General features: G+C 41.4%; 1 protein-coding gene across 1 annotated transcript in view; it reads right to left on the bottom strand.

Moving 5' to 3' along the window:
• Positions 1-8251: 8251 nt before the first annotated feature.
• tapt1b (transmembrane anterior posterior transformation 1b) overlaps positions 8252-14432 on the bottom strand; it is an 11033-nt gene continuing 4852 nt past the window's right edge. Inside the window, exons 6-14 of the mRNA XM_008402145.2 lie at positions 14197-14294; positions 14047-14116; positions 13799-13879; positions 13535-13644; positions 12049-12108; positions 10286-10354; positions 10112-10188; positions 9857-10029; positions 8252-8824 (exon numbers count right to left, since the gene is read on the bottom strand). Coding sequence (XP_008400367.1) covers positions 8571-8824; positions 9857-10029; positions 10112-10188; positions 10286-10354; positions 12049-12108; positions 13535-13644; positions 13799-13879; positions 14047-14116; positions 14197-14294 — 992 coding nt within the window. The 3' untranslated portion in view covers positions 8252-8570. The remainder of the gene's footprint in view (positions 8825-9856; positions 10030-10111; positions 10189-10285; positions 10355-12048; positions 12109-13534; positions 13645-13798; positions 13880-14046; positions 14117-14196; positions 14295-14432) is intronic.

Here is a 14432-nt window from a genome sequence, read left to right as displayed (position 1 = left end):
AAAGCACCAGACTGAAAACTTTTGTCATCCAGTTTATAGAAAAGAGAAAAACAATAAGTCTCTTTTCTCCTCGGGCTGCCACCTTATCATGGTGGAGGGGTTTGAGTGTCCCAATGATCCTAGGAGCTATGCTGTCTGGGGCTTTATGCCCCTGGTAGGGTCACCCAAGGCAGACAGGTCCTAGGTGAGGAACCAGACAAAGCGCAGCCCGAAGACCCCTTATGATGCACAAAAACCTTGGATCTAGCGTTCCCTCGCCCGGACTGGGGTCACCGGGGCCCCACTCTGGAGCCAGGCCTGGAGGTGGGCCACAATGGCGAGCGCCTGGTGGCCGGGCTTTTACCCGGCTGGGCTCAGCCCGAAAAGGAGACGTGGGTCCCCGTTCCAATGGGCTCACCACCTGTCGGAGGGGCCAAAGGGGTTGGGTGCAGTGTGTAACGGGCGGCAGCCGAGGGAGGGGACCCTGGCGGTCTGATCCTGCAGAAGCTGGCTCTTGGGACGTGGAACGTCACCACTCTGGTGGGGAAGGACCAGGAGCTAGTGTGTGAGGCTGAGAGGTTCCGGCTAGAAATAGTTGGCCTCACCTCGACGCATGGCTCTGGTTCTGGAACCAGTCTCCTTGAGAGGAGCTGGACGTATTTCCACTCTGGAGTTGCCCACGGTGAGAGGCGCCGGGCAGGAGTGGACATACTTGTTGCCCCCGATCTCGGCACCTGTACGTTGGGGTTTACCCCAGTGAACGAGAGGGTAGCCTCCCTCCGCCTACGGGTGGGGGGACGGGTTCTGACTGTTGTCTGTGCTTACGGGCCGAACAACAGTTCAGATTACCCACCCTTYTTGGAGTCCTTAGAGGGGGTCCTGGAGAGTGCCCTTCCTGGGGACTCCCTTGTTCTCCTGAAGGACTTCAACGCTCACGTGGGCATTGAAAGTGAGACCTGGAGGGGCGTGGTTGGGAGGAACGGCCCCCCCAATCTGAACTCAAGTGGTGTTCTGTTGTTGGACTTCTGTGCTCGTCACGGATTGTCCATCACRAACACCAWGTTCAAGCATAAGGGTGTCCATATGTGCACTTGGCACCAGGACACCCTAGGCCGCAGTTTGATGATCGATTTTGTCGTCATTTCATCGGATCTGTGGCCATATGTCTTGGAAACTTGGGTGAAGAGAGGTGCGGAGTTGTCCACTGACCACTACCTGGTGCTGAGTTGGCTCCGGTGGTGGGGGAGAAAGCCGKTCAGACCTGGCAGGCCCAAACRTGTAGTGWGGGTCTGCTGGGAACGTCTGGCGGAGTCCCCTGCGAGTCGGAGCTTTAACTCCCATCTCCGGCAGAACTTCGAACACGTTCTGGGGGAGGTTGGGGACATTGAGTCTGAGTGGACCATGTTCCGTGCCTCCATTGCCGAGGCGGCGTAAGAGACGTAATCCCTTAGGGATAGGGTGAGAAGCTCGGTCATCCGGGAGGGACTCAGAGTAGAGCTGCTGCTCCTCCACGTCGAGAGGAGCCAGTTGAGGTGGCTCGGGCATCTGGTCAGGACGCCTCCCTGGTGAAGTGTTCCAGTCATGTCCCACCTGGAGGAGGCCTCGGGGAAGACCCAGGACACACTGGAGGGACTATGTCTCTCGGCTGGCCTGGGAACGCCTTGGGGTTCCCCCGGAGAAGCTGGAAGAAGTKGCTGGGGARAGGGAAGTCTGGGCCTCCCTTCTGAAGCTGCTGCCCCCGCAACCCGACCCCAGATGAAGCGGAAGAAAATGGATGGATGGATGGATGGATGGATGGATGGATGGATGGATGGATGGATGGATGGATGGATGGATGGATGGATGGAAAACAATAAATCATCAAATGGAAATGATTGAGCTAGTTTTAATTTATCATGTGATGAACTGAATAATTGTTTATTGCAGCAGGCCTAAGTATAATTTAGCCTGGGCATCAGCACTCATCATCTATCAGTCATCAGAGCAGACATTTGAGTGACAAACTCTTCATTCCTGGGAGTGGCTGCATTTTGGGTAAATTATATTCTCTGATTTTACAGAAGAGTTATGGCTTCAACACGTTGGAATGACACACAACTTTTTATGAACTGTGTGATACTGTAGGAGTTCTGTTTGAACCAGCTGCAGATTGTCTGAAAAAAAAAAAAAAAAAACTATCATCCTCCTACTACTTCCTTCTTGTTCGTCGTTTCCACCAGTAGTAACATCCGTCTGTCGATCACGTGACTCGTACGATGTGAAAAAAGTGTTTGCTATGCAGTTTTGCAAAATATGTCTACTTTCATATGACTGAAAAACCACCTGATCCTACTACAAAAATTTTATTTGAAATGTGTTTCCATTAAGCAAATTTATTTTTGTAATTTCACATATTTTACCTCATGTGAGCAGTGACTTTTAGCACAGGAAGATCTGTTTACTGTGCAAATACATCCTGTCACAGCGGTTTGTTTTAGGACTCTGCTCATTTTTGGACTTTGCTCTTTTATATATCACAATGGTCTTTGAGAGTAAGGTTGGCCATATGTTTTAACAACTTTTTAAAAAATAATTTTTAACCAGGAAAATTTGCACACAGCATACATTACACAGCTTAGGGTCTTCCAAGGACCCATCATATCATTATATGGTTCCAGGATAAAATGGATAAATGACTGACTTACATAACAGCTACACCAGCTTTTATCACAAATCCTAATGTTTAGATATTATCAATTTACCACAGCAAATATGATACTAAAAAACCCCTTAATTTGGACATGAGTATGGAAGCCATTAAGTAACGTAAATAATCTTTTAACGATTCAGTTCCATATGTAAACTACCATGAACTTTACATGTATGGAGGTTCCAAAGTGTCACAATTAAAAGAGCAAATAAATAACCATACTACTACCTAGATGTCCCATAACTACAATTGATAAGAAATATAAATAAATTACTCAAATAAGCAGTTAATTACACAAGTCATTTATAAAATAAGATATGTAGCTATTTTACAATTGAATTGCAAACCAATAATGTTTCGTGATTATGGGTTTGCTATTCAGGCTAATTAGTCACATGTTAAGGATATGAACAAAGGGTCACAGTGTCTTATTATTTCATAATTATTCTTCATGCTTCAGTACTCCACGGGAATTTGTATATTAATTACTTTATTCAGTCATTCATTGAAATTACATATGACAGACATGTCTTCATTTAGTTAGTTTTGGTAGAACTTTTAGTTCTACAATACTTTCCACATCTATGCATTTTGATAGATAAAAATAATGAGTGATACATTCATAAGAACCGATAAAAATGAATTATGGCATATCTAATTATTATTATTTTTTTTTAAAAAAGGTGTGTTATTAAATTGTGGCACTTTTTGCCTTCCACACTCTTTGTACTTTTCCTCATACTTTAATACAAATGCCTCCACTGGAAACTAGTCGAATTTAAAACTTAACGGTCAAATTTTACTTCATTACCACCTTAACAGTATAACACTCAGTTTGGCGATGGCCCTTCAATTTAAATCCTCCACTTGATTATGTCAGAGATTTTAGTTCTGTTGTTATTTTTCGTTTATGAATTTTCTTTCTTTCTTTCTTTCTTTCTTTCTTTCTTTCTTTCTTTCTTTCTTTCTTTCTTTCTTTCTTTCTTTCTCTATTTTTTGCTTTGATAAAAAACTGTGGTTAAAAATTAAAAAAGGGGAAAATTTATTTTTCAAAACGTCAGTTATAAAGCTGCTGTATGTTTATTCATTATACCCGAACAAAGTCTATTAATAATAATAAGACAGCCTCGACTGTGAGAATGGAGGAGCAGATGGTGTGATAATATTTTAATCTCACCTTTGGGAAAAGAGTTTGGTTGAACCATGTACAGAAACGCGTGGACCATGTGGAAAAGGATTCCTATGGTCCCCGGCTCGTAGTAAGCGTGGGTATCATAAACCGCTGCGGGAACAAACCCAAAGTCCAACGGCTCAACCGGCGGAGGGGAGCGCTGCCTGCGGGGGTCGGCCCTGACCTCCGTCCGCTGGCCTTCCCTCTCTTCCGCCTGCTGCTCTGCGCTCGTGGCCCCCCACCAGAGCAGCAGGACGAGCCACCGTGTCCACAACATAGCTCAGAGACGAAGAAGAAAAAAAGCACCAGAAGACCAGAGACCCAGTGGACAACCTGCTGTCCCAGTCGGGATGGAGAGAGCAGCTGACACCTGTTCCTCCCGCAGGACCGGAAACACCTCTAACATCCAGCGGTCGGTCGGTGAGGAAGCAGCCGTTAGGCTCTGGTAGTTCTCCTCCACGGACTCATCACGGACATCCTTCCCGGAGGACCTGCCGCGGTGTGTGGGATTCTCACTCTGCGTGCCGGTGTCCTCGCGTTCACCGGACCGCGAGCTCAGAGCAGCCTAATCTCACGCGCACGGAGAGGGCTCAACTGCGCTCGTGCGCGCTGGAAAATTCGATGCGCGCATCTGCGGCGCGTGACCCGGAGCGTCCACTTGGTCATGTAGACAAAAAACATTTAGTATCAAAGATAACCTGAGCAAATAGAAAGACATACATTTTCAAATTATTTCCTCAAGATAAAAGTTATTCAAAGCAAATGAGGAGAAACAACTTACCTAGCAATTACTAATTTTCTTATATTATTCTTACTGGAGATATAAAAAAAATTACTGAACAGCTTTTGCACACGTTAAGATTATTTTCAACAAATATTTCTAAAGCCTACATTTTAATTTTGCAGAAAATTGCTTTGAGTGTGAGCAATTTGAGCTGCTTTTGCTCTACAAGCTGTTTAAAGCTTACTTTTTTAGATTATAAGATTTACAAACTAATGTTCTAGAAAAAGTACAGTCCACTGTTCCAATTTCTGTGGTTTTGGACAGATTCTTATGTCTAAAAGCAGGAAAGGATTTTGTTACCCAACTTCTGTACATAAAGAAATATTAAGATTCAGAAAAATCTTTGTGCATAGAGGCTTTAGGGATGGTTCATGTCTGCAATCCATTAGATCAGGTCTATCATGCAGTGTCAATATGTACAAATAAAACACCACCACAAATTCAGAGCAATCTGAGGCCAAGTAAAGACTTGCACAAATTTTTTTATTTATTTTTTATTAAGTATGGCAGAGCACTCACAGTATTGTGCAAAAACTCTTTACCATCAGAGCAGATTGTTACAAAAAACAGTCAGCCTGCTTGAGGCCAAATATAAAAACAAGGGAGGCTCAAAACATCTGCACAATGTATCTGAACCACCACGTTTCTGAAAAACAGGTCTTGGATAACTTTGGAAAACAAAAAATACTGCAACCAGAACTTTTACCTTTCCTTACAGAGTTGTTGTCTGCGTAAGAAACACAAGCTTGTGAGAAACAGCAAGGGGAAACCCAGACATTTTACCGGTCTGGGCTGATTTACAGACCGATAGTTCTGGGGGAAACTTGACTCTTATTTCTTCCCACAAAAAAACTGGACCTATAGCCTCACCGGTTAGATGTCACTGTGAAATATGATGGTCAACTCACTAATAATAATCCAAGTTTTTGATGTCTCGCGAAACTGAAAAGAAGGAAAAAAAGAAAAAAAAGAAGAAAAAGCCAATGAGAGTGTAAGTGTGTGATGACAGAGAGCCTTCAGAGTCTGTGCAGGCAGACAGTGGGCCGCTGTGTTCCCACTGTTAACAGAGAGCGCAGTGAGTCCTTTCACTGCAGTGAGTCCTTTCACTGCAGTGAGTCCTCCCCTGCTTTCACTCACATCACACCAGAATCGGCTGCAAAACAAACTCATTTTATTCTCCATCCATCATAAAAGATAAAAGATTTAAACCTCAATATGTCAGTCACACACGGAGAAACGACCTGTAAACAAGGGCTCCACAACATACATAAAAAAAACCTTTCACAAAATAAGTGTTTCATATCAGCCAATGTCAACAATTGTGGATATTGATAATTATTGATTAGTTTTTTTTGTTTAAAATGTCTGAGAAACTGCCTAGCTGCTGGTGTGACTTTTCCTAATTTATCTAGTTTTCCCTCTACATTGCTGTTTTTATTTTTAAATACGATGGAGAAATCTGAATCTGCTGCTGTGCAAGTTAATCAACAGGTTGTTGCTAGGTGACCAAAGAGTGAGTGAGTTAGTTGACAAAACCAGCCTTGCTTAGCTCACTGTGACAGGTTGAGGAGCAAAAGCTTTTCTTCTGCCTACATCTCTCAGAATGCTGTGCGGTTCTGGATCAGAGTTCAGTGAATATTCTAGATTGTCACCTTCCTGAAATAATGTTTTTGTTTTTTTTTACCAAAAGTTATTTTGGTAGTAAAAAATAAAAGATATTTTAGGCAGTGAAAATAAATTATGGCAAAAAATGTTATATCTTATCAGATGTATAATCTATTGAAATAGATCACTTGTCTGTCGCCCTGTTGTCCACTGATCAGAGATTACCTGTCACACTTGTTTTAATGTTTGGAAAGTTTCTCCTCAGATTTCAGATGGTCTGTGTTGACTTAGATTAACTCAGATTATTTATATCTCTCATCAACCTCACTTCTCAGTTAGTAATGTTCTGCTGTTAGAAAAACAAAACATTTCTTTGAAATATATAAATGCAGTGCCGTCCAAAAATAATGAATACTTCTAAATCACCTTTAGTCACACTGCAGCCACATACTTACGTGCGTTTTATTTTGGATTTCATGTATCAGACCAACAACATAATTGTAAAGTGGAAGGAAAAGAGAAATAAATGTTGAAATTATTGCAAAACTCATGTATTTTTGAAGTTTGAAGGCAGCATTACAGTGAGGTACAGATTAAAATATGTTGTAAAAAACCCTAATGTCAATTGTAAACCTGTGGCAAGATTACAGAATGGATTGTTCAGAGTTTCTCCCTCCAGTCTGAATAAATTTAAACTAATTTGCAAATATTAGCGGCCAAACATTTCAGTGTCCAGATGAGAAAATCTGATGGAGAAAAGAGGTGCAGCTATAACTGCAGAAGAAGGTTCTAGAAAGGTTTTAACTCAACTCAGAAGACAAACAAAAGTCACACTTTTCTAATTTGTTTAGAGCAAAAAATGTTAAAAGGGACAGTATTATGCAATTTCCAGGCAAAAAGTGGCACAACTGAGTAACTCGGTTACCTTCAGTTGTTATTAAAAAAAATCTGTTTCTATTCAAATATGACTTGAAATAAATTTGACTTTGCAATTAAATGCCTTGAAACTGGGTCTCTGTCTCTTTAAGAAGCTCCTGCTCTTTCTGAAACTTGGCCTTCAGGAAGGCATCACAACATGGCTCCTCTATTAAGCTTAAAAAATTTGATTTTACACAACACTGTCCCTTTAAAGACCTTATGTTTTCCCTGTTACTTCACATTATGTTTGTCTACCGGATAAAATCTCCCAAAAAATCCAAGTCTGACATGACAAATGTAAAAAAGTTAAATATCTATACATGGTTTAGTAATGCAGTGTAAGTTAAAGAAAACTAATAAGGAAGACCTGTTTTAATGTTACTGGTATTAAAATGGTCAGATTTCAGCCGCATGTTCGTCTGTTTGCTGAACGTAGGAACCGATGGCGGTAAATGAGAGGAAGCAGAAAGGCCTGTGGCGACTTCACGTAATCAACTGATTAACAGCAGATTTCAGAGCAATTTGGGTCAACTGGTTCACAAACAGCTGATTAACAGGACACGTCTTCACGAGTCAGAGCTGGCGAGTGACAGCAGACATGAACTCCACGCTGGTTTGAACAGCTGAAAAGCTTAAAATGATCAAAGTTATTCATTTCTTTTAGCAGGAATCTCAGTCGCAAATTTAAGGATAAGATCAACGTTTCCAACATGCTCAATGACAATGTTGCTGCCATAGTTACACGACTGTGGAAACTTAAATCTCCCCTTAGCGAAAAAATAAAAAAATAATCTGCAAACAAACGCCTTCACACGGTCCTCCCGGTGATGTTAAAAGAAAGAGAAGACCCACACAGACGATCTCACACTAAAACTCCCAAGAAAAATGAAGCCGATGAGCTCAGAGGCCTGTTTGCATCAGTCCTTCTGAAAGTGTTGGCGCCAGTGTCTGCAGAATGCCTTTATGCGCAGCTTAAGGTTTCAAATTTAGAAAAAAACATCCAACATTTTCAATAAAAAAAAACATACTTTAAAGAAATAAACTTGTCAGATTTTTTTTTTTTTAAATAAAAAGTCGACATCTGACAACTTTTGTTCTATTAAAAAAAAAAAAAAAAAAACACTCTTTGTTCTAGGAATAATTGTGCTTTTGAAACGCACACAACCTCACAGTCCAGCTGCAATGCTCCAACAATCCAGACTGGATTTCCTTTCAGTGGTTTTATTCTGTTTGGTTGTTTCCTGGTGTTCTTGCAGCACCCATCTGGAAACGTCTGATGTAACAGCTTGATGCCTGGGCTGGTTTTTGCCAGTAATAAATAAATAAATAATCCGAGAGTCAGGTGCATAAGTGCGAGTCGGGTCTGAGCACGCTCCGTGACCCTCGTCAGATCCCTGGACACGGGCTGGGGTTCCCTTCGGCGGTCAGTCTATCCGGTTCCCACAGATGGTGAATCGGTCTATCTCCAGCAAGTCTTTCTTGGGCGTTCTGTGTTTGAGTCCGTCTCCTTCCAGTCCCATGTCATTGTTTAGAATTTTGTCCTCGTCGTCCTCATCTGGCGTCGTCAGGAACGTGTCCGAGTCGCTCTTTGGGATGGTGGAGGAGGTGCCCTCTGGTTTCTCTGTAGGTGGAGAAACGCCCGGTGTCAGTGATACTCCTGCTCTGTCTGATGTGGGCTCTGTTGATGAGAAAGTGTTTAAGAGTTTAACGGCACAGAAATATTCACACTGTGAAATTCCTTTGGTAGCTATTGGGTATCAAATATCTTAATGTAGACAAAGATGTGAAAAAAAAAACAACCTTGAAAGAATTCAGGTTTTGCAGCAGTAGCATGCTCTCGCATGACACAAAACCTCTTCAATATCAGTACATCTAAGTGGAGAAAGTAAGGAAATAAACAGCTTTTGGTACAAATACTGGTGAGTCTAACAGGCCCATCAAAATAAATTAGAATGAATCATTTTCTTATTTGACATTCTACTTTTTTAAGTTAATAAAAATCATCAGAAATTTTAAAGGGGCAGTATTATATGTTTTCCAGTTGACAGTATAGTTTTATAACAGTCAAGTAACTATGCTAACTTTTGATATAAATTATATATACATGCATATCAAATATGTCTTAAACAACACTTCAGTTTGTAATTTAACACCTTGAAATTGGGCATCTGTCTCTTTAAGAAAGTCATGTTCTTTCCTCCCCTATTAACCCTTTAACAACGTTTTTACCAGCGCTTCACTGAGAATTAGCTCTTATAATGAGCTCAGCAGATGTGCAGGCTAGTCTGAATACCCAGAATTCTCTCCGGGTACTCCGGTTTCCTCCTACAGTCCAAAAACATGTGATTGTGTGTGCGTGGTTGTTTGTCCTGTCTGTGTTACCCTGCGACTGGCGACCTGCCCGAAATGTCTCGCTGGAAAGGACCAGCACCTCCCCTGATCCCACTAGGGATAAGGGTGTGAGAAAATAGTGGATAGTCTGAAGGAGCTGAGTGAGGGAGTCATGGAGGATGGCTGCTCTTTGAGGCGAAAACTTGGAAACCATAGGAGGAACTTCATTCTCGAAGGTGGGGCTAGGTTCACCCAGGCATTTTGCACAGCCATGGGAGATTAAAACATACCTTTTTGATAAGGTGCAAAGCTCAACAAAGTCGATTTCACCCTTTTAATTGCATGTGCTGCTGTATAACCCAGAGAGTAGCTGTCTAACCTTGCGGCGCTGCGGTGTAAGTGTTTTTGCTGCGGTTGGCTCTGGAGTTAGCACGGCTGGAGGCGACAGACGGAGGCGGGTCGAACAGCTTCTCCTCCATCTTGGCCTCTTTGACAAACATGCAGGATGTTCCAAGGAGAACGATGCTGTTGAGCACCTTGAGCGTGATCATCCTGCTCGCAACGACAAAAAACATATGAGAGTACGACACAAATGTGCAAAAGCATAACAAGCAGCGTTATATTTCATATTTACCCCAAGTAAAACAGCAGCACACACATGAAGGAGAGCGAACCTTGGATCTTCACTGAGCTCGTCACCACTCTGATCAGCTGAAAAAAGAAACAGAAAAAAACAGCTGGGATCATGTAACACTGTAGAAATGTAATATGGTGCTCTATGTTCATGTGTAAGTATCTAATAACGGACCAGCAGAGCCAAAGGAAGTGGAATGAAGCCCATTCTTCTGGATACGGAGTCGCTGTAGTCGGTGTAAGCCTGCAAACATTTTCAGAACAGAAAAGCCTTGTTTAACTTCTAACTCCAACGACAAATCTAACTTTGTTCTGTTGGACAGAAATGTGAGAAAACAGATCAAAATTCAATCTGCAATCAGAAACATACAACTGTGTTTAATATCCACAAATTACAGGTCAAAATGTTAATGTAGCTTTTTAAAGATGTTCCTATGAGGATTATAATAGTTTTATAGTACAAGTTTTTCCCTCATTTGTTAAATTATTACCACAAATATCTGTACATTTTATGGGAAATTATATGATGACCCAAAACCATGCAGTGCTTCATTATGAAAGAGAAAGAAATCAATAAATGTTCTTCTAAGTTTTCACCAGTAAAAATCTGAAAGGTGTGGTGTGTTTGTATTCAGTCCCCCCTGAGAGAGTACTTTGTAGAACAACCGTTATAAGCAGTTCTGGCTGTAGGTGTTTTGCAGTAAAATATAAGTTTGTCCATGTTGGTATTTTTGGTGGTTTATAAAACTGGAAAGAAAAGCAGTCTTTGTCTTTTTTGGCTGCGTATACATAGGCTGTGCACATTTAGTGTGTCGTCCCTTTGCAATGCTGCAAGCCTGTTGAATATTAATTAAGCTGAATAAAATTTTGTGCATTTTAAATTAATATGCCATTATTATCATTTTAAAAACTGGCAGGCAAATACAGAAAATGAGGGGATTTTGTTGACCCCGTCAGTCAAAATTATAGAAAATGAAAAAGCTTAGCGTGACCTCTGACTGGAATTTACCATATTTTCCGCACTATAAGGCGCACCTAAAAACCTTCAATTTCCCCAAAAGCCGGTAGTGCACCTTATAATCTGGTGCGCCTTATATATGGACCAATATTGAGCCACAACAGGTCTAGCAACTACGGTATCATTTTCGCCCGTAGAAGAAGAAGCACGCAGAGCATACTGGGATAGTTGTCAGAACGCTGGTTTGTAATCTATTAATAAAGTTTGACTGACCTATCTACCTACCGACCATCTAGAATCAGGTCGTCTGCAGGTCATTTAGCACCACGTTCTCCACGAACATGCTGTGCGCGAACGGAGAAGGGTGACCATCGTCCGGCCACGCCCCGGTCCAGTCGAGGGAGGCTCTCCTCGCCGACCGGAGTCGGGCTTTTTTGTTGACATTCCCTTTAGTGCAGCTCCATCTAGTGGATGCATAATGTAACTACAGCCTCTGCTGGAGCATCTATTCTATGAGCCTTATATATGAAAAAAGTTTTAAAATAGGCCATTCATCGAAGGTGCGCCTTAAAATCCAGTGCGCCTTTTAGTGCGGAAAATACGGTAAGTTATTTTATGCATCTAAACTTGATCAGATGTGCTTATTTCTTCAATAACTCTTACCAACTAAAAGTACACATTTTCTTTATGTATTTTAGAGTCCATTAAAGTGGCAATAAAAATAATTGCAAAAAACTGGTCCAGAGGAATCATACCGTCAATATAACTGGCTGTGAAATATTTAAACTCTACAGAAAAGCAAGAATTTTTTTGCACCACCCCCAATTCACATTTTGCTCCCCAACTGAGAGCAAAATGTGAACTGAGAGGTCAGTTATTATGCCATCTCTCGACAAATACAGTACGATTATTATTCCTACAATATGACAACGATTTGAACATCGGTGTAGGCAGCTGCTAGTTCAAGTTGTTTGACTCACATTTTTCTGTCGGCTGCTGACGAGGTCGAAGGCAAGGCTGGCTCTGTATTCTCCGTACACCTGGGAACACAAACAGAGAGAATCGATAGTTCTCAGTCAACCAACCCATAAATAACCAAATGCTCCATTAAAGCAGCCGACAGAAAGTATGTGTGTCTAAAAAGTGATGGCAGAGAGATGTTTGTTGCAGAAAGCGAAAGTGGGCGCAAAAAAAAAAAAGTGTGGTTGAATTTAACAGTGTGAAATAATTTAGTAAATTCCTGATTTAACAAAAAACCAGGAAGGAACGAAGGTAGGAGGTGTAAAAACCACCAACGTCGAAATGAACGCAGAGCAGGTGGCTCAGCTGAAGGCAGATCCTGCATCAGACTGAAATACGCATGAGCGAGAGAGAAAAAACAGAACATTTACAGAAGGTGGAAGAGGAGAAGAAACACAGAGACAAAAATGATCCAGGTCAGGTTGAGTTTTTGGAGTTTGGGATAAAGAAACACCTGAGTGATAAAATACACCTCACAACATTTTACAACCAGCAACCAGAATGCAGCAAGTGGTTTCTGGATGGTAAATCAACGACAAAACACTTTTGTTTTCTAGCAGCCATAGTACAGCGCATACAGTGGCAAAACCAGCTCACCAAACGTGCTGGGGCTTTGCTTGGGTTGCTATGGAATCACACATACGCTAAATCAAAGAACTCTGTGGCAAAAAAAAAGCCCTATTGGGACATCCCTCATTTTGGACATCCCATTTTATTTTCCATGTTATCAGAAACAGAATAACGGAAGGCGAGAGACTGAGTGTTTTGGTCAAACAGAAGCAGCAGATAGATAGTGAGATGCACATTGCACAACATTGTTATCTAACTTTTCTGAGTGAACAAAGGTGAACAAAATTCTGACCAATCAGTGGGGTGAAAGTTCATCAGAGGGTTTGTGTTAACAAGAGGTGGACAACATGCCGCTGAAAACAAAATTATTTGGTTTTTGTTGCATAACTGCAACATCAGCTGCATTTCCATTTCAAATGTGTGTAAACTTTGTACATCTTTTTCTTCACGGTTTGCGCAAGTGGCAGCATTCGGTTGTTGATTATGTGACTTGTGTGATGCTAAAAAAGTGTTTCCATTCAACTTTAGCAAAATAAACCAATTCTGATACGGCCAAAAAAAAAACCATCTCATCCTTGTGCCAAGACTTTTTAATCAAAAAATTTGTTTTTATTTTCAAATTTGTCATGTTCTATTGAGCAAATTTATTTCTGGAATATCAAATTGTACAATTATATGACAGCCAATCCTTTTATAACTGACAGACGCTCCAGAAACTGCCTGTAACACTATCACTCCACTCTTTAGTGACGATTCTAAATACACCAGCTTCCTGAGGATCAAATCATTTTGAAATTCAATCTGATTTAAATCTGATTTAAATTTTTTTTATCAATGAGTGTAAATAACCCAATAAAGAGACATTAGGGGACTCACGTCAGCACTGATGTCATTGAACTTGGTGATGAAGGCGTGCTTGACAACGTCCACTGCCACCTCTGATGTGATCACCATGACTACGTCTGGGAACAAGACCCAGAAGTGGTCTAAGACAAACACAGGAAGCTAAAATCAGTATAATTATTAAGATACGTAGGCTGATGAGAAAGGAAGTTTGTGTTAAGGGCTGAAGCACAAGGAAAATGGATCTGTGCTGGGAGCCGTGTCATCCTGTGTGCATTCTGAGCTGGTATTAGTTACCGGGATTCCATGAAAACTGCTCCATGTTTCTCAGACAGACAATGAGCAGGAGGATGTAGTTGGTGAACCTCTCCTTTATGTCTGTGGGAAACAAAACAAATCAATCCTGGATTAACCTACTTTCTGCCCACTGCCGCTGAGCGTGATCCCAGAAATTTACCTTGGATTAAATCAGGTTAAAGAGGAGAGGATAAAAATATCCCAAACGTGTGATTTTAGTGCGGAGGCTCCAATGGCTTCCGACTTACCGCTGTTGGACATCTGGAACAGGTTGTTCTTTTCAAACTTCTTAAACACGCTTCCTTTGATTTCCACAAACTGGGGAAACAAAATCAGAGCTTCAGTCGTTCTGCTGCAGCAAGTTTTTAAGAGTAAATATTGAAAACAGTTACACTCACGTTGTTTGACATCATTATGGTGAGCAGAGACTTGTTATGGGAGTTGAAGGCTACATTCAGTGTAGTAGCCTGAACCATGATGAGAATGGCATGAAGGACTTGATCAGTAACTGCTGAGGAAAACTGGTTTGAGGTAAAACACAAGATGAGTCCCAACAGTAACACTTATTCTAAATACAAAACACAAAAGTTTACTATGTATGTATGTATGCGTGCGTGCGTGCCTGCGTGCGGGA

Source organism: Poecilia reticulata, linkage group LG1, assembly GCF_000633615.1.
Source record: "Poecilia reticulata strain Guanapo linkage group LG1, Guppy_female_1.0+MT, whole genome shotgun sequence".
Lineage (NCBI taxonomy): Eukaryota > Metazoa > Chordata > Actinopteri > Cyprinodontiformes > Poeciliidae > Poecilia > Poecilia reticulata.
Note: the sequence above shows the minus strand (reverse complement) of the source record. Positions and strands in the feature narration are given on the sequence as shown.